The sequence below is a fragment of the Anomaloglossus baeobatrachus genome, chromosome 12 (assembly GCF_048569485.1).
Source record: "Anomaloglossus baeobatrachus isolate aAnoBae1 chromosome 12, aAnoBae1.hap1, whole genome shotgun sequence".
Lineage (NCBI taxonomy): Eukaryota > Metazoa > Chordata > Amphibia > Anura > Aromobatidae > Anomaloglossus > Anomaloglossus baeobatrachus.
In genome coordinates this window covers 21152383-21173429 of record NC_134364.1, presented here as the reverse complement: position 1 = coordinate 21173429, position 21047 = coordinate 21152383, and the positions used below count along the sequence as shown (strand labels likewise).

At 45.7% G+C, this 21047-nt stretch overlaps 1 protein-coding gene across 3 annotated transcripts in view; it reads right to left on the bottom strand.

The window, feature by feature from the left end:
- The window catches only part of EVL (Enah/Vasp-like), a 178561-nt gene extending 167959 nt beyond the window's left edge, over positions 1 to 10602 (bottom strand). The window contains exon 1 of one of the 3 annotated variants that reach the window (XM_075330001.1): positions 10280 to 10602. In XM_075330001.1, the coding sequence (XP_075186116.1) occupies positions 10280 to 10284 (5 nt within the window). In that variant the 5' untranslated portion in view covers positions 10285 to 10602. Of the gene's footprint in view, positions 1 to 9715; positions 9808 to 10279 lie in introns of those variants that run through there. The other 2 variants (XM_075329999.1, XM_075330002.1) reach the window with 2 other exon arrangements.
- Positions 10603 to 21047: the final 10445 nt, after the last annotated feature.

Below are 21047 nucleotides of genomic sequence, written 5' to 3'. Positions count from 1 at the left end.
AGTGCATGTGAAGCTGCCGTAAGGGTGAGCAATTAAATTTACCGAGAGGGCACATGAGAGACCGTGACTGGTGGGGGGGCCAAATGGATAGGCTGAAAATAATTCTGCTTAATGTTAATATTAACATATTAATTCAAATTATTATTTTATAGTTATATTAATTGTATCACTTAATATTAAGCAGAATTAAGTATGCGAACATCCCCTATATACAGTATGAGCCTCCACACATAACCCAATATATACAGCATGAGCCCCCTCTATACCATATTAGCCCCCACATAGCTTCATATATACAGTCTGAGCCCACAGCCTCCTAAATACAGTATAAGCCCCCACATAGCCCTCTGTATACAGTATAAGCCCCCACATAGCCCTCTGTATACAGTATAAGCCCCCACATAGCCCTCTGTATACAGTATAAGCCCCCACTTAACCTCTATAAATACTACAGTTTAAAAGTTTAGGGTCACTTAGATATTTCCTTATTTTTGAAAGAAAAGCACATTTTTTCAATGAAGCTAACATTATATTAAACAGAAATACACTTTATACATTGTTAATCTAGTAAATGACTATTCTAGATGCAAACATCTGGTTTTTAATGCAATATTTACATAGGTGTATAGAGGCCCATTTCAAACAACCACCCCTCTAGTGTTCTAATGGTACATTGTGTTTGCTGACTGTGTTAGAATGCTAATGGATGTTTAGAAATCTCTTGAAAACCCTTGTGCAAGTATGTTAGCACAGCTGAAAACAGTTTTGCTGATTAGAGAAGCTATAAAACTGACCTTCCTTTGAGCTAGTTTAGAATCTGGAGCATTACATTTGTTGGTTCCATTAAACTCTCAAATTGGCCAGAAAAAGAGAACTTTCATGTGAAACTTGACAGTCTATTCTTGTTCTTAGAAATGAAGGATATTCTATGCAAGAATTTGCCAAGAAACTGAAGATTCCTACAATGGTGTGTACTACTCCCTTCAGAGGAGAGCACAAACAGGCTCTAACCAGAGTAGAAAGAGAAGTGGGAGGCCCCGCTGCACAACTGAGCAACAAGACAAGTACATTAGAGGCACTAGTTTGAGAGATAGACGCCTCACAGGTCCTCAACTGGCAGCTTCATTAAATAGTACCGGCTAAACGTCTACAGTGAAGAGGCAACTCCGGGATGCTCGCCTTCAGGGCAGAGTAGCAAAGATAAAGCCATATCTGAGACTGGCTAATAAAAGGAAAAGATTAATATGGGCAAAAGAACACAGACATTGGACAGAGAAAGATTGGAAAAAGATGTTATGAACAGACGAATCAAAGTTTGAGGTGTTTGGATCACACAGAAGAACATTTGTGAGACGTAGAACAACTGAAAAGATGCTGGAAGAGTGCCTGACGCCATCTGTCAAGCATGGTGGAGGTAATGTGATGGTTTGGGGTTGCATTGGTGCTGGTAAAGTGGGAGATTTGTACAAGGTAAAAGGGATTTTGAATAAGGAAGGCTGTCACTTCATTTTGCAATGTCATGCCATATCCTGTGGACAGCGCTTGATTGGAGCCAATTTCATCCTACAACAGAACAATGACCCAAAGCCACCTCCAAATTATGCATGAACTATTTAGGGAAGAAGCCGGCAGCTGGTATCTATCTGCAATGGAGGGGCCCAGTCACCAGATCTCAACCCTATTGAGCTGTTGGGGCAGCAGCTTGACCGTGTGGTACCAAAAAGTGCGGATTAAGCCAATCCAACTTGTGGGAGGGGGGAAATATCTCCAGATTACCTCCACAAATTAACAGCTAGAATGCCAAAGATCTGCAAAGCTGGAATTGCTGCAAAGGAGCATTCTGTGACGAAAGCAAAGTCTGAAGGAGAAAATTATTATTTCAAGTAAAAATCCTTATTTCTCACCTCGTCACTGTCTGGACGATATTCTCTATTCATTATGCAACTTATTTTATAAATAAATAAATATCATTTCTCATGGAAAAGACAAAATTGTCTGGGTGACCCCAAACTTTTGAATTGTAGTGTATACAGTAAGAGTCCCTCATATAGCCCCTTATATAGAGTGTGAGCCCCCTATATATCATATGAGCCCTCACATGTATATAGTATGAGCCCCCAAACAGCCTCCTAACTACAGTATGAGCCCCCACATAACCCCTCTGTAGGCAGTAAAAGCCCTCCACATAGCCCCTTATACATTATCTGAGCACCCCTATATATTTTATAAGCCCTCACATAGCCCCTCTATATACCGTATGAGTCCTGCAGCCTCCTAAATACAGTAAGAGCCCCCACACAGCCCTCTATATTCTGTATAAGCTCCAACTTAGCCCCTCTATATACAGTAAAAGCCCCCCACATAGCCCCTTATATACAGTGTGAGCACCCCACCTAGCCCTCTATATACAGAGTGAGCCCCCACATAGTCCTCTATATACAGTATGCGCCCCCACTCAGGCTCCTAAATACAGCATGATCCCCCACATAGCCCCCTATATACAGTATGAGCCCATACACGTAATGAAAAGAAAACCCAAATCGCATATTCACCTAGCCTCCATTCCCCCAGCTCTCTGCTGTAATGACCTCTGCACAGCAGACACGCTGATGTGATATCATTGTGTCTGCTGTCTCACAAGCTAATTGCTGGAAGAGTCAGTGGCTCCTTCTCCACTAATGTAATCACCTCTATACATATCCAGAGGATGCAAATAGCGGTGACATCGGCAGCAGCGGCGGCCGGGGTGGCGTAGGGAATGGTGCGGCCCACTGTTTTCAACCCTTCGGCTGTCTTGGGCAGCGGGTTGGAATGGAACAGCTACAAGGCTGGATGTGGACCGCAGGCTGCACTGTACATAGCTCTGCCCTAGACAGTCTGCAATGATACCAGGGAGGATGCAGGAACTTTTCTTCATGCTATCACTCCATCTTACTGTTACTGTAATTTCTTTCCCCTGCATACATTCAGGTGCGAGAGTAAGAACTTTTATTCTTGTTACACCACTTTTACCAATCACAGCCTGTTATTTATCTCTTCCTGTTTAATCTCCAATGCTACCAGGGAAGATACAGGAACTTTTCCTCTTGTTATCACCCTGTCATCCTTTTACTGTCATTCTCCAGTGACCCTATGGATGAAGGGGCCAGGAACTTTTACTAATTACAGCTTATTACTATCATTTCTTCCCGTCAGATATTGTCCAATGATACCAGGGAAGATACAAGAACGTTTACTAATCACAGCCTATTACTATAATTTCTTCAGCCCATATAGTCTCCAGTTATACCAGGGAAGATACAGGAGCTTTTCTTCTTGTTATCAACCCTCTTTTGGACTTTGTAGGTCTCTTCAACAATTGCAAAATTGAACAAAGGTGGCAAAAAGTGTAAAGTATAGGGAAGCATTTTCACACTCTACCAGGTATCTATTTTAAGAAAAATAAATAGTCTGTGTGTATAATTTATATCTATAATTTAGGTGTAACTGTAATCATCAGCGATCTGTAGAAGCTGAACTGTACCATCTTTCGCCATGACCTTGGGAGGATAAGCATATCTGCACCTCATCTGTATACTGCGGCGTGGCAGAATGGCATCTTCTCTGTGCAAGGTCTTCAGTTTTAAACATTTTAAAACACCTGGAAAGTTGCCCAGAGACTCTTGGCACTTGCATGCGGCTCAGGGGATTAAACGCCATCTATAAATCTTCCGGGCAGCAGCCCTCTTTGTCACACTCTAAAAAGGGTGCCGCGTTGTACCACAGAAGTGCGCCCCACGTCCTTCCAGTATCGTGTTATCAAGTGCTGAGGACCCAGGAGATCATTCTTATTCACGAGTACAAAATGTATCACGGTAACAAATGAGCTGCTGTCCGGAGCCGTACGGAAAACGGGAATCACTCATGATAGCTGAGGGCGCGAGGGAACTGTGGGCAACGTTATGACAGTAGCATGCGGGAAGTTAATGGTGTTGCTCGGTTACCTGCTGGTAATTATTTTTGCAACTTGAGGGTCTTAGCTAAAATGGTGCACATCACACCCTAAAATAGTGTGACGTCACCGCCAGAGTCTGCTCCAGCGACTTCTGCTCCGATCGCCAGGCGACGCCGTGTTCCTACCGTGGATGGTGCTGGTGATGGGAGAGGAGTCGATGCCAGCGGCATCGGTGGGCACAGGCTCCGATCATCCACTGGGCTGGGTTATCTTGGGATCTGCGGGTGGCGTGTGTCTTCCAGCTGAAGTTGCCAGCGTTCAGCTACAGCCAATGGGAAGACACCACACCCTTCTTATTCCCCCTCCTGTCACATGACCTCTGCCAGAGATAGTTCTGATTTCCTGGCTCCTGATCCACCCTATTCTGTTTGGTGATTCCTCTGTGCTGACTTCTGCGTGTTTTCTGACTACCCTTCTGCCTGCTGTTTTTGTACCTCGCTGCCCGATTCGGATTTGACCTCTGCTCCGTTTTCTGATTACGTCCTTGCCTGCCGATTCTGTCCCTGTTCTGCTATTCCTGGTTTGACCCTGCCTGACGACTACTCTCATCAGACTGCAGCCTTCCACAGGTAGTGATCTCCAGGGCCCTGTGTAATTCCAAATCCCTGTATAGGGGTTAAAGGGTTTCAGGGTTCTGGGGGTCCTGCTTGGTGAGTGGCTTCCCTCTAGTCTGTCCATTACATCCCCCCTGAGTCTGTTGATCCAGGCAGGCATTACAAATAGCTTCTGTCATATATTAGGGACTCAAATAAAGAGTTATTCACCCTTTTTCCATCCTGGGAGAAGATAGCAGTAGTAGAACATCTGCACAGTTCGGCAATAGTGCAAGAGAGCTCCCCCTGCTGGTAGCAACCATAGCAAAAAATAATTTTCTTAGTGTATGACACAGCAGATTTATATGCATGGACGGGCTACATCCATTACGTCTCTATTGAATCTGTTCCATTCTGTATTCACACGGCGGTGTCACTGAATGTCTCATGGTTTGTGTGATGTCAGCACAATATCCGAGACGCTCATCAGCTTGCATTGTGTCGCTTTCCTCTGGAGCTTGAAAAGTCAGCAGCAGCTGCTGTAATAACCACTATGCATGCGTAACAGCAGAGAAAGAGCCTCATGTCCACACAGCTCTGAATTCTGGGACAGAACGGGCCAGTGCCAAGAGACTACGGGCTATGCCAGGAGGGCAGCCCAAGTGCCAGGACTTACATAACTGATATATTGCACATCAGTTCAACAAGCCCCACCGATCACAGGAAGGACTCAACACTGACGACCGATTGTTGCCCAGTGCATCGGGTGGGGAAGCTATGGCGCTGTTCATCCAGATCTGCCTGGTTCACGAAAAGGATCATAAGGTGCAGCAATGATTGACACTTGAAAGGAAGAGCACAGGCCTCTGGGCGAATTTTACTGGTATGGAAATGTAACATCAGATTCTAGATCACGTATATCAGTGTTTATAGAATTGTTCCCCGCTATGGACAATCTCTACATGTTGGAAGGATCCCTTGACAATATGCTCATTGCATAGCGTTCCCCTTTTAGACTTCCCCCACCGCCCCAGCGATCAGCTTTAGGGAAACCTGGCAGTAAGTGTTCAGTTTCACCACAGTGCCACCACAGGGGATATGAAGTATTACACAGCATCCATTCATATCAATGGGAGGGCTGTGTAATACGGGTCCTCCAGAGTGGAAGACGTTCTCTAGAAATGATCTATGCCCAAGAGATGAAGGATCCTCAACAAAGAAAATATCTCGTCTTTCCGTAAGTTGATGATTTACACAAGTAGAAACGCCATAAATCTCCATAGACATGTGCAGAGGCTCCGAAATTTATTCTGGGAATCACAAGCACGCAGACCCCATATAGCGCACATCCATAACTCGGGTGTAAAGTTCTTCCATGAAAGGAAGTCCCCGGAGACCCATCATTCAGTGGAGGTAGGGAAATGTGTGGAAAACCTGGCACAAGAGTGAGAAATGCTGCAGACAATCCACCATTATGTTAAAGGGGTTGTTCACTAGTTAGGTTATCAAAATCAGATTGGCGGGAGGTCCCAACCTATCCCCCCCCCCCCCACAATCAGCTTGATGTAAATAATATATGTAAGCAGAACAGCACACTGCCATACACTTTTTAGATGCATACTAGGTACTGCAGCTCAGCTCCAATCAACGGGAATGTGATCTGAGCTGCAATACCAAGAATGGCCACTAGAAAGTGTACGGCGCTGAACAGTTCCAATCCATGCAATGTGTACATTAGCCACTGCCGATTCTCCAAAAGGCTGATTGGTAGGGGTGGCAGGTGTCGGACCGCCACCATTCTATTATTGATGATACTTCCAAAGAATAGGTCATCAAAATCTATCTAGTAGACAGTCCCTTTAAAGTACTGAGCATTTATGACTTTTTTTATGCAAGTCTTCAAAACATGGGGTTGGCTATAGGGCAGTAGGGGCGTGACTTCTGGTATTCTATGAATATTCAAATAAGGTTGGGCAGAGTCCAGAGGAAAATAGAAGCTCCAGCTATGAATATAGGCTGTCATGATGGGCTAACACCTTTATGAGCTGCAAGAAAAACCTAAGACAGATAGTGTGGGGGAGGGGCAGTACAGCAGAACGGATGGAAGGGTTTGCAATGTGACAAAGCTAAACTCAGCTGCACTTTCTAATCATGCAGGAGGTTAGACCAGGAGATCAGAGCTGTATCCTTACATCTCACATACTGAGAGACCTGAGCTATGCTGGGGGCATGTTCTTTTTCTGTTGTGTTGCTGCCTGCTTATGATTGGTTGGGAGAAGTACACGCCCCCAGTGAAAACTATCTGATAACTCCCACTTGGACTTAATAAAGGTTAACTCATTAGGTGCCAAATACTTGATTGCTAATATCCAAACATGTTTTATTCCCTTCTGCAGCCACTATGACATTATGTGTCTGGTTCAACATGAAAAATGTAATCATTCTTAATAGGAAGAGTAGGGTCAGCATTTCTCATTTACTACTGTACCCTGTGTAAAGGGGGGAGGCTCCTGCTGAAGCCAGAAAGTCTGGCTCATGGGATAACACATATAGAATTGTTTAGTATTCATAGTGTTCACTTGAATATGAAACAGGATTAAAGAAGAAGGAAAAGGAAGGAACTGCTGGGATGTTAGTGTTCCTTTATTGGGGGGTCTTAAAGGAGATGTTTGTGGTGACAATGAACCAGGAGAAACAAAAAAAAAATACAAAATGCTTTCTTATATTCTTGTGTCTAAAATTCATCCTCATCCTCTATGCCCCTCTGATAACTATGGTGGTAACGTGAGGGTTTTTTTCACGCTGCCGATTTTCAGCCATTTTTTCTTATTTTTGCAGATATCTCACCCGTAATGGAACACAGCGAGGCGCCCGGCGCAGACTAAACATTTACTGAAAGTCGCAGAATCAGAAGATGCTGTTACTTTATAAACCTTGGGTCTATTTATCCAAAAATGTACAAACACTAATACTAATACTGACCATGGGTGACATCACAGTGAGGTTTTGTGACAACAGTAGCTGATACCCCAGAGTCGTACGTGGGGGGGGGGGCAACATTGCACCTAGTGAAAGCAGCCCCTGCCCCTTATTTAAGGTCACATACACTTCAGATGATCTGTTGTATAAATATACAAATGAGGTATCTTTAAAAAGTAACTTTCATTAAAAGTGTACCGATTTTTGTACACATCTCTTATGCAGAGCTATGTATCTCCATGGGGTCAGTTATGTGCTACCAGTGTGCAATAGACGACAGCCACAGTACTGATGGGAACTAAATCTAAACGCATAAATAACGCGATAAAAACGCACCGTGTGCACAAAACCGAACAGTGCAACTCTCACGTGTCACTACGGCCTGGGTTGCACTACGCACAGTTGCTCTATTCCTGTAGACAAAGTAGTAGGAAGCTATTATCAGCATTTTGTTTAAATCAGATTCGTAATGTTTTTTTGGGGGGGAAATCATAATTGTTATTTCAAAAACGCTCATTAGATGCTTGAATGCAAATGGAAAGCGTTTGGGTCAGTGGCGTAACTTCATGCTCATGGGCCCCAATGAAAGCGCTCCAACAGGGTCCACAATTATTGCAAGTTTTTAGTGGCATTGGACTTTATGGCTGCCCCGGTCTCCAGGGCCTGGGGGAGATTGCAACCCCTGCACCTACTGTAGTTACGCTCCTGGTCAAGGTCTGACCATTGCTGCTAATGTACATGTAAAGTCCCTGAAACAACAGGGAGCTATAGTCTAAAAATGACCATGATGGCATTAGTGACAATTGTAAGATTTCTAATAATGATATTTAATTGGAATATAAAGAAAAATATTGGCTAAAAAATAAAAATAGGCGCACGTACATACATTTAACACAAAAACCAGATGTAAACAGCTGTGCATTTTCTGATGACATATTTCCTATACTTTCATATATGTCTCATATATATATATATATATATATATATATATATATATATATATATATATATATAATGTCAGGGTATGAAAATTCATGGGGTTCGCCAACAATGTAACCTGCAATGTTTCCCCATCCGTTCTCTTAATTTCCTGGAGATAAGCAACTGTTTGTCGAAATTAACATGCATGGCCTCCTGTCACTTACAGCTTTCGGGTGATACAAGACCCCTATGAAACGGTGGCAAAACCCTACTGATTGGCCAAAAATCTACAATTGGATTTTAAACCATCAGCTACCATAGAGATAAGCAGTGCCATGCACGGTGGCTCAGTGGTTAGCACTGCAGTCTTGCAGCGCTGGGGTCCTGGGTTCAAATCCCACCAAGGATACCATCTGCAAGGAGTTTGTATGTTCTCCCCGTGTTTCCGTGGGTTTTCTCCGGGTTCTCCGGTTTCCGCCCACACTCCAAAAACATACTCATAGGGAACCTAGATTGTGAGCCCCAATGGGGACAGTGTTGCCAATGTATGTAAAGCACTGTGGAATTAATAGCACTATATAAATAAATAAATATTATTATTATGTTATGTGGCAGCTGCTTATCTCTTGTCATTAATTCCAACAATGCTCTGTACAGTCAAACACTCAGGTTATGGGAGTTTTGGAGCAATAAGGTGACAGGAACACGGAGACATTAGTGGTTGATCCACCGTGACCAATAAATCCCTGCGATCAGGTGAAAGGGCAAAGTAATAACTTCAAATTAATATGAGCCAAACTGTCCCAGGTAGCAGGCGTCATCATAACGCACCCCTATACATATAGATATATATATATATATATATATATATATATATATATATATATACACACACATATGGTAAATCTGCCCTTGAGTCAATCAATCATTAAAGAGCCGGTCGCCATTGCCGTCACTGATCATCAGCACTTTCACTGTATATTCTTTTGGTTGTATATAAGATATCGTCAGCTTCCATAAGGCAAATTGCATCGCCCAAAATGATGGTAAATGGACGGGGCCCTTATGTATAAGTATGGCTGCCGAGGAAAATGCCAGGGCAGAAAAAATGGTCAGATGCAGCTTTAAGACCCTGGTGGGTATGTGGCTGTCATCCAGGAGCCGGCGCCTCCACTAGAGGGTCACCACATCCACACATACTATATATAGAGACCTGCACACACACTAATATATTTATATATTATATCTAGAAATCTCTATTAATTGGAATCCAGAAATAATTACTTACTGCAGATGCATATCTGCTGGTGTCCTCAGCATCACACACAGGCTATATCCAATGATGATGTCATTACAGAGGACACATTTACATTGGTTTGCTGGAATGAAGGTTGTAACCCTTTCCCTGCCACGCAGACCTAAGGAAGACTGTCCCGCTGCATGATACCTTGGACAGGGAAGGGTTAAAGCTGACATTTCAAAGCCAACCCCTCATCCCCCATCACTATCCCATAGTGCCCATAGGTATGGCTAATCTGTAGCAGTGTAGGGGTTAATGCATGAGAAATGGGCAGAGGGGGGTTAAAGTGTGCAGCACAATAGCCCACCCCCTCCTTGCCATCAGCCTGGGTTAGTGTCATTGTGTATGTGCTGGGTGCATGCATAGTGACAGGGGATGAGGAGGTAGGCAGTGTGGTTAGGGGGTCCTCTGCCATCCCCCCTTCATGTGCCTGATCTGTCCACAGGCACAATGAATGGAGTCATCCTGACATTGCTACATTGTATTCATATTGCTACATTGTACACTCCCCCTTATACATGCACCCAGGGACAGCAGGGAGGGGGCTCCTACCTCATTCTGCAGGCTCCTCTCAGCTCCTGCTCCTTAAGATGGGCTCTTCTTCTGGATGTGGAGCTGACAGCTTTGCTGTGAGATTAGAGGCTGATCTCCTGTGTGGCTGGGGACTGCTGATCATGCATCTGCTGCTGGCTGCAGGAGGCTGAATGCTCATGGACTGTCCTTAGTGGCCTGGATGTGCTGATACTCTCACTCCAGGCTGCCTTGAAGCTCATGTTTGGGTCCAGGCTAGCTGCAGAGATGCTCCTTCCCGGCTGACAGCTGTTTCTGAAGTCCTGCCATCTTTTTTTTTGAGGTGAGGTTGCTGCAGCAGTAGAGATACAAAGGCAAGTGATCTTCACTGCCCGCTAGCGGCAGCCCAGCGCAACTGCAGGGACTGGAATCTAGAACTGGGCTCCGCTTCACAGCCCCCTCCCTTCTCCTGTCACTTACCTTTCCTCTATTGCACCCCAACTCCAGAGACACCTGCAGCCTGAGCATTGGGCTATGAATTACAAGCATAACACATTCACATTAGAGGCTGCTGCAGAACCTCTTAGGAGTAGAACTTTAATTTCTGCATTTTATTATAACTTTCCTCACTTCCCTCTGCTGTCATCCCTGTGACCATATAGAAACAATTGCTGCAGTATAATAATGACTGATATTTGTTTGTGATACTTGTGTATTTTTGGTTTGTTGGAAGAGGAAACAATAGACGCGAAGGATGAGGCGGAGAATCCCGGGGACTTATTCTGTGGGGTTATGGTCCCCATTTAGTACAAGTATGGGGCTCATTCACAAATCGTCGTGGTCACTGACTTTCTTGCCCAGATTTTTCCAAAAAAGATAATTGTCAGATTAGAGGCAATAATCTATCACCAGTTATACTCTTATCAAACTTGCACTTCTAGTCTCTTGAAAATGTAGAGAAAATACAGTGAGGATAAGGCCCCGTGCACACGACGAGTCTTTGGTGAGGTTTTTATCTCAAGATTTGTAAGAAAAAAACAGGAGTGGGTGAAACATGCAGACGTGATGCCCGAGTTTTATTATACCTTTCCGCTGATTGTTCCACTCCAGGTTTTGACTTAGAAATACTAAGGTAAAAAAACCCTCAACCAATACTCAATGTGTGCACGGGGCCTAAAAGACTGCAGTATGCCGAGAACACTGTGCAGAATAAAAGGAAGTGCGGCAACCTGCAAATCACAAGAAATCTGAATTCTTATTAATGGAGACTGTGATGTCACCGCAAGGTGAGGCTCTCAAACAGGCCACGTTTAATTTCATTATTGTCTGGATGTTTGGTCAGAAGCCCCCTATAACAGCAGTCTGGATGTGTAGTCTGGAGCCCCCCTATAACAAGAGTCGATGTTTAGTCTGGAGCCCCCTATAACAGGAGTCTTGCTATTCAGTCTGGTGCCCCCTATAACAGCAGTCTGGATGTGTAGTCTGGAGCCCCCTATAACAACTGTCTGGATGTGTGGGCTGGAGCCCCCCTATAACAGCACTCTGGATGTGTAGGCTGTAGCCCCCTATAACAGCAGTCTGGAGTCCCCCTATAACAGCTGTCTGGATGTGTAGTCTGGAGCCCTCCTATAACAGGAGTCTGGATATGTAATCTGGAGCCCACTATAACAGCACTCTGGATGTGAAGCCTGGAGCCCCCCTATAACAGCAGTCTGGATGTGTAGTCTGGAGCCCCCCTATAACAGCAGTCTGAATGTGTATGCTGTAGCCCCCTATTACAGCAGTTTGCATGTATAGTCTGGAGCCCCCCTATAACAGGAGTCCGGATGTGTAGGCTGGAGCCCCCCTTTAACAGCTGTCTGGATGTGTAGGCTGGAGCCCCCCTATAACAGCAGTCTGGATGTGTAGTCTGGAGCCCCCCTATAACAGGAGTCCGGAGGTGTATGCGGTAGCCCCCTATAACAGCAGTCTGGATGTTTAGTCTGGAGCCCTCCTATAACAGCAGTCTGGATATGCAGGCTGTAGCCCCCTATAACAGCAGTCTGGATATGTAGTCTGGAGCCCCCTATAACAGCAGTCTGGATATGTAGTCTGGAGCCCCCTATAACAGCAGTCTGGAGTCCCCCTATAACAGCTGTCTGGATGTGTAGTCTGGAGCCCTCCTATAACAGCAGTCTGAATGTGTAGTCTGGAGCCCCCCTATAACAGCAGTCTGGAGCTCCTATAACAGCAGTCTGGATATGTAGGCTGTAGCCCCCTATAACAGCAGTCTGGAGTCCCCCTATAACAGCTGTCTAGATGTGTAGTCTGGAGCCCCCCTATAACAGCTGTCTGGATGTGTAGGCTGGAGCCCCCCTATAACGCAGTCTGGATACTTAGGCTGTAGACCCCCTATAACTGCTGTCTGGATGTGTAGTCTGTAGACCTCTATAACAGCAGTCTGGATGTGTAGTCTGGAGCCCCCCTATAACAGCAGTCTGGAGCCTCTATAATAGCAGTCTGGATGTGTGGTCTGGAGCCCCCCTATAACAGGAGTCCAGATGTTTAATCTGGAGCCCCCCTATAACAGCAGTCTGGGTGTGTAGTCTGTAGACCCCTATAACAGCAGTCTGGATGTTTAGTCTGGAGCCCTCCTATAACAGCAGTCTGGATATGTAGGCTGTAGCCCCCTATAACAGGAGTCTTGATGTTTAGCCTAGAGCCCGTTCTAACAGCAGTCTGGATGTGTAGTCTGGAGCCCCCCTATAACAGGAGTCCGGATGTTTAATCTGGAGCCCCCCTATAACAGCAGTCTGGATGTGTATGCTGTAGCCCCCTATTACAGCAGTTTGCATGTATAGTCTGGAGCCCCCCTATAACAGGAGTCCGGATGTGTAATCTGGAACCCCCCCTATAACAGGAGTCCGGCTGTGTAGGCTGGAGCCCCCTATAAGAGCAGTCTGGATGTGTAGTCTGTAGCCCCCCATAACAGCCATCTGGATGTGTAGTCTGGAGCCCCCCTATAACAGGAGTCCGGATGTGTAGTCTGGAGCCCCCTATAAGAGCAGTCTGGATGTGTAGTCTGGAGCCCCCTATAACAGCCATCTGGATGTGTAGTCTGGAGCCCCCCTATAACAGGAGTCCGGATGTGTAGTCTGGAGCCCCCCTATAACAGCCATCTGGATGTGTAATCTGGAGCCCCCCTATAACAGGAGTCTAGATGTATAGTCTGGAGCCCCCTATAACAGCCATCTGGATGTGTAGTCTGGAGCCCCCCTATAACAGCAGTCTGGATGTGGTTTGGAGCTCCCCTATAACAACAGTCTGGATGTGTAGTCTGGTGCCCCCTATTACAGCAGTCTGGATGTATAGTCTGGAGCCCCCCTATAACAGGAGTCCGGATGTGTAGTCTGGAGCCCCCCTATAACAGCAGTCTGGATGTGTAGTCTGGAGCCCCCTATAACAGCAGTCTGGATGTGTAGTCTGGAGCCCCCTATAACAGCCATCTGGATGTGTAGTCTGGAGCCCCCCTATAACAGGAGTCCGGATGTGTAGTCTGGAGCCCCCCTATAACAGCCATCTGTATGTGTAATCTGGAGCCCCCCTATAACAGGAGTCCGGATGTATAGTCTGGAGCCCCCTATAACAGCCATCTGGATGTGTAGTCTGGAGCCCCCCTATAACAGCTGTCTGGATGTGTAGTCTGGAGCCCCCCTATAACAGCTGTCTGGATGTGTAGTCTGGAGCCCCCTATAACAGCAGTCTGGATGTGTAGTCCGGAGCCTCCCTATAACAGCAGTCCGGATGTGTAGTCTGGAGCCCCCCTATAACAGCAGTCTGGATGTGTAGTCTGGAGCCCCCCTGTCAGGAAAAGGGGGGGGAAGAAGTGGAAGTTACACCCCTCCTTTCCACCAGAGCACGTGACTCGCTCTCTAGCGCCCCTCTTATAGTCATGCCAATTATGGAATTGCCCGACAATAAGCAAGGAGGCCGCTATTCTACTATGCCAATGATTGAAGGGTTCCCAGTGAGAGTAAAGGCTGCTTTACACGGTACGACCGATTGTGCGATTTCACAATCGATCGTACCCGCCCCCGTCCTTTTTGCGTCACGGGCAAATCGCTGCCCGTGTCGCACAAAGTCAATAACCCCCGTCACACATACTTACCTCACAGCGACGTCACATGGCCGCCGGCCAATGGAAGCGGAGGGGCGGAGATGAGCGGGACGTAAACATCCCGCCTACCTCCTTCCTTCACATAGCTGGCGGCGGCCGCGTGATGCAGCTGAGCTGCTGTTCATCGTTCCCGGGGTGTCACACGGAGCGACGTGTGCTACCCCGGAAACGATGAACAACTAAATTAAACGATATTATGGAACCTAGCGAGCAGTACACGACTCACGATTTGTGAGTGATACTGCGTCGCTAGGAGGTGTCACACAGGCCGGCATCGCCAGCGATGCCGGATGTGCGTCACAAAAACCGTGACCCCGACGATCTATCGCACGATAGATTGTCTGGTGTAAAGCAGCCTTTAGGTATATATTCCCCCGACTCCTGCGAGCGGAATATATCTAAACCTCCGCAGATCTCACTGGTTGCCCCACAATGATCCTTGGCATAAACTCGCTGCCACCATTTGATTACGATAACTATTACGCCGAGTTCACAGATGTGGAGTTCAGGATCGAGATAACAGAACAGCCCAAGATTAAATTATATATTTTTAATCGCCTTAAGGGCACACTAGATACTACAATATATACAATATGGAATTCACAGTATATTATATATATATATATATATATATATATATATATATATATATATATATATATATATATATATATATATATATATAATGTCAGAATACATTTACGGGTACAGTCATATGAAAAAGTTTGGGCACCCCTAGTAATGTTAATTAATGTTAACCTTTTTTCTTTATAACAATTTGGGTTTTTGCAGCAGCTATTTCAGTCTCATATATCTAATAACTGATGGACTGAGTAATATTTCTGGATTGAAATGAGGTTTATTGTACTAACAGAAAATGTGCAATCTGCATTTAAACAAATTTTGACCGGTGCAAAAGTATGGGCACCTCAACATAAAAGTGACATTAATATTTTGTAGATCCTCCTTTTGCAAAAATAACAGCCTCTAGTGGCTTCCTGTAGCTTTTAATGAGTTCCTGGATCCTGGACGAAGGTAGATTTGACCATTCCTGTTTACAAAACAATTCCAGTTCAGTTAAGTTTGATGGTCGCCGAGCATGGACAGCCGCTTCAAATCATCCCACAGATTTTCAATGACATTCAGGTCTGGGGACTGGGATGGCCATTCCAGAACATTGTAATTGTTCCTCTGCATGAATGCCTGAGTAGATTTGGAGCGGTGTTCTGGATCATTGTCTTGCTGAAATATCCATCCCCTGCGTAACTTCAACTTCGTCACTGATTCTTGCACATTATTGTCAAGATTCTGCTGATACTGAGTTGAATCCATGCGACCCTCAACTTTAACAAGATTCCCGGTGCCGGCATTGGCCACACAGCCCCAAAGCATGATGGAATCTCCACCAAATTGTACTGTGGGTAGCAAGTGCTTTCCTTGGAACGCCGTGTTTTTTTGCCTCCATGCATAACGCCTTTTTGTATGACCAAACAACTCAATCTTTGTTTCATAAGTCCACAGGACCTTCTTCCAAAATGTAACTGGCTTGTCCAAATGTGCTTTTGCATACCTCAGGCGACTCTGTTTGTGGCGTGCTTGCAGGAACGGCTTCTTTCGCATCACTCTCCCATACAGCTTCTCCTCGTGCAACGTGAGCTGTATTTTTGACCGATGCACATTGACACCATCTGCAGCAAGATGATGCTGCAGGTCTTTGGAGGTAGTCTGTGGATTGTCCTTGATTGTTCCCACCATTCTTCTTCTCTGCCTTTCTCATATTTTTCTTGGCCTGCCACTTCTGGGCTTAACAAGAACTGTACCGGTGTTCTTCCATTTCCTTACTATGTTCCTCACAGTGGAAACTGACAGTTTAAATCTCTGAGACAACTTTTTGTATCCTTCCCCTGAAGAACTATGCTGAATAATCTTTGTTTTCAGATCATTTGAGAGTTGTTTTGAGGAGCCCATGATGCCACTCTTCATAGGAGATTCAAATAGGAGAACAACTTGCAAGTGGCCACCTTAAATACCTTTTCTCATTATTGGATACACCTGCCTATGAAGCTCAAAGCTCAATGAGGTTACAAAACCAATTTAGTGCTTTAGTAAGTCAATAAAAAGTAGTTAGGAATGTTCAAATCAAGAAATTGATAAGGGTGCCCATACTTTTGCACCGGTCAAATTTTGTTTAAATGCGGATTGCACATTTTCTGTTAGTACAATAAACCTCATTTCAATCCAGAAATATTACTCAGTCCATCAGTTATTAGATATATGACACTGAAATAGCTGCAAAAACCCAAATTGTTATAAAGAAAAAAGGTTAACATTAATAGGGGTGCCCAAACTCTTTCATATGACTGTAAGTCATGGATCATAAGCAGGCATACAGATGTATCAATTACCTTGGGGTTGAGGGTTTGGCCCATGCAGGGGGGTACTGTTTGGGGCCAGGGTCGTTTCAGGTATCCTCCACTACATGAATGAAGCACATGACCCCCAGAAGAAATACAGAGCGCAGACCCCTGCACCTAACTTTTATCTATTCTGTCTTGGGCTCATACGGCCCCCCCCCTCGTGACATCATCCTGGCTGGGAATTCCCTCCCCCTGCTGCTAGCTGAGAATAATCTAACGTTATATTTCCCAGCATAACTCTGCCCCTGAGCTTCTCACACAGAAGATATGACCCTCATTTTTGTTGTTGTGAATTGATCTCCATTTTGATAGGAAATATGAGAGTCCTGGGGCTTCCTATGGCCAGTTATTAATTATTGAGGGCTACGCTCATCATACAGTTTTGCCGAAATATGTGTTACGTGCGTCTGGCCCTCAGGAATATGAAAATGTGCCTGTCTTGTTTGTGGGGACGATGTACCCCCCAATATCGAAACTCTTCTGACGGGGCCGAATCGCCTGGAGGAGACGATTGAAGTTAGGTTATAACCCTGGAGCTCCCCTCCCACCTCCTATGTAGGGCAATTCAATCCGCAGGGGATTTCCTGGCTCAAGAGCTGTTGTAATTGGATTTTGACACCTTGAGTTTCCCATTTGCTGGGTTTCCAAGCAGCAGGAAGGGAGGTGGCGACATAGCGGAGTAGCTGACTGACATGAATAATTGTCATAATTCTCATCATATCTCAGGATGTCCCTTACACCCCTTATAACAGGAGTCCGGAGGTTTAGTCTGGCACCCTCCTATAGCAGCAGTCTGGATGTGTATGCTGTAGCCCCCTATAACAGCAGTCTGGATGTATAGTCTGGAGCCCCCCTATAACAGCAGTCTGGATGTATAGTCTGGAGCCCCCCTATAACAGCAGTCTGGATGTATAGTCTGGAGCCCCCCTATAACAGCAGTCTGGATGTATAGTCTGGAGCCTCCCTATAACAGCAGTCTGGATGTATAGTCTGGAGCCTCCCTATAACAGCAGTCTGGATGTATAGTCTGGAGCCCCCCTATAACAGCAGTCTGGATGTATAGTCTGGAGCCCCCCTATAACAGCAGTCTGGATGTATAGTCTGGAGCCCCCCTATAACAGCAGTCTGGATGTATAGTCTGGAGCCTCCCTATAACAGCAGTCTGGATGTATAGTCTGGAGCCTCCCTATAACAGCAGTCTGGATGTATAGTCTGGAGCCTCCCTTTAACAGCAGTCTGGATGTATAGTCTGGAGCCCCCCTATAACAGCAGTCTGGATGTGTAGTTTGGAGCCCGAGGCAGTATCACATATAATCATTTACAACCAAGTACCTTTTAGGTGACATATTCTCTGATTGAAGTTATTCCCTTTCTTTTCTTCTAACTTTTCACATCCACAGCTCATCTCTGCAGATTTCGCTCTTCTCAGCTATGCATGAAAATATCTTAGTGCACTCCCTGCACAAAATATGACCTCACACGGTCCCTCTTTTGGTACATGTCCTCTACACTCTCCACCCCCTTCCACACTGTGTTCCCCTCTCATACTACTCAGTCTCTATACTATGCCACCTCATACTTTTCTCCACCTAAATTGTGCCCGCTCACACTCCTCCCCCCTACATTGCACCCAGACAAAACTCATAAACCCTCCATAACACTCTTGTATCTTTGGCTTTAATGGTGCGCTTATCTTACCACCGCCGACCCCTCATCTACAGCGCAGGAGAAACGTCAGCAGTGTGATCAGCTGAAGTGCTGTTAGTAAGTGCTTCAAGTATCCTCAAGCTTGAAGTAAAACTGAGTGCAGGGAGCCGGCCTTTTACATGTTCTCCAAACCGGCTGTTCATTTAACAACCGTCTCAGAAACCAGTGAATCGCACCCCCAGGGATAGCAAAATGCCACATGAGCTCTATTTTGGTATCATCTTTTCACAAACCATTGTTACCATACCCTTCTCGCTTGTCCAGGGTGGTAGTAAACTGCCGATGGGCAGCAATATTCTTTTTGGAGAGCAGTAGCTTTTTCCTTGCACACTATGGTTATTCAGTGTCGCCCTGATTGTGGACTCACGAACATTAGCTAATATGAGAGAAGCCTTTAGTTTCTTAGCGGTTACCTTGGGTTCCGTTGTTATATTGCAGGGCTATTAAATGTCTTAGGGCTGCTTCTCACTTGCGAGTTTCTCGCAGTAGAGCAATGTGAGAAAATCTCGCATTGGAATCGGGACACATGTTAGTGAATGATTCAGCTCGCATTTGCGATTCTTTTTTCTCAGTCCCAAATCGGACCTGAGAAAAAAATCGCAGCATGCTGCTTTTTTGCGAGTTTCTACTGCGAGTCTCTCCAATGCAAGTCTATGGGAGCGTGTAAAAAAATCGGATGTCATGGGGACAGCACTCACACCATCCTAGTGACATGCTATTTTCTAAATACATTTCTCGCATGTTTCCTAAAACACTGGAAACGAGCAATGTCTCACAATGTCTGTCAATCACTATTCTCTGTCAGTCGGTCTCTCCCTCTCGGTCTCTATTCTCTCTCTGTCGGTCCGTCACTATCTCTGTCCCTCTCTCACAGTCCGTCGGTCCATTTCCCTCCTCTCTCATACTCACCGTTCCCCGATGCGGCGCTGCAACGGCATTCACACTGCTCCGGCGGCTTTTACTATTTTGAAAAAGCCGGCCGCTCATTAAACAATCTCGTATTCCCTGCTTTCCCCCGCCACAGGCGCCTATGATTGGTTGCAGTGAGACACGCCCCCACGCTGAGTGACAGTTGTCTCACTGCACCCCAATCACAGCAGCCGGTGGGCGTGTCTATACTGTGCAGTGAAATAATTAAAAAAACCGGCGTGCGCCCCCCCCCCCCAATTTTAATACCAGCCAGATAAAGCCATACGGCTGAAGGCTGGTATTCTCAGGATGGGGGAGCCCCACAGCCTAACAATATTTATCAGTCAGCAGCCGCCCAGAATTGCCGCATACATTAGATGCGGACAGTTCTGGGACTGTACCCGGGTCTTTCTGATTTGCCCTGGTGCGTTGGCAAATCGGGGTAATAAGGAGTTCATGGCAGCCCCATAGCTGCCCACTAAAATCCTAGATTAATCATGTCAGGCGTCTCCCCGAGGATACCTTCCATGATTTAATCTGTAAGTGACAGTAAATAAATGATTTTTTTCAGGTGTGTGTGTGTGTTTATTAGAAATAAAAAACACTAACAAATTTCCTGGTTCACCAATTTAATAAGCCCCAAGAAGCCCTCCATGTCCGGCGTAATCCAGGATGGTCCAGCGGTCGCTTTCAGCTCTGCTGCATGAAGGTGACCGGAGCTGCGGAAAGACACCACCGCTCCTGCCAGCTCCATGCAGCAAATGAAGGTGAGTAGCGGCGATCAGCTGAGCTGTCACTGAGGTTAATCGCGGCCACCGCTGGATACAGCTGATCGCGCTGATTTATTTCACTGAGCGGGCCGGCGTTTTTCAAATAGTAAAAGCCGCCGGAGCAATGTGAACGCCATGCAGCGGCCGCGGATCGTGGATCGGTGACTATGAGAGAGGGCTGCTAACTTTAGTCACTCAGGGGATTAGCGGTCACCGGTGAGCCCTTCCTTCACAGGTGACCGCTAATCAGACAGAGCCGCAGCATGACAATGAAGTCGGGTGAAGTTCATTCTGATCGTGCGGCTCTGTCTGTGTCTGCTGTCATCTGCCATTCAGGCTCTGCTACATGGCTGTCCTGTGTCTGCTGTCAGCGGCCATGTAGCAGAGCTGAATGGCAGATGACATAGTAAAAAATACGCATATACACATGCATTACACACGCATTACAGCACGCTAATAAAATCATTAATTTATTCAGAAAAAGCATCGCACTTGTGTTGCACTTGGACCTAACGTGAACTAAAATCAGCCGAGTTTTTTTCAGCCCAGTCGGACCGATTTTACTCGCATAGATGTGTTTCCAGCCTTAGGGCCCGTTTCACACATCCGGCATTTCGCTGGATTGTCGAATCCGGCACACTCCAGTAAGTGTAATACAGTACAATGACATGCTGTCATGTGACCGGAGCCTTGCCGTGATGCCATAGTACAGTATTTGCACTGTACTGGAGTGTGCCGGATCCGGCAATCCAGCGAAATGCCGGAATGTGTGAAACAGGCCTTAATTGTAGAGTGATGTTCATTAGTCAAACCACTCCTGGGTAAGGTAAGAATAGTCATTCCTTCCATTT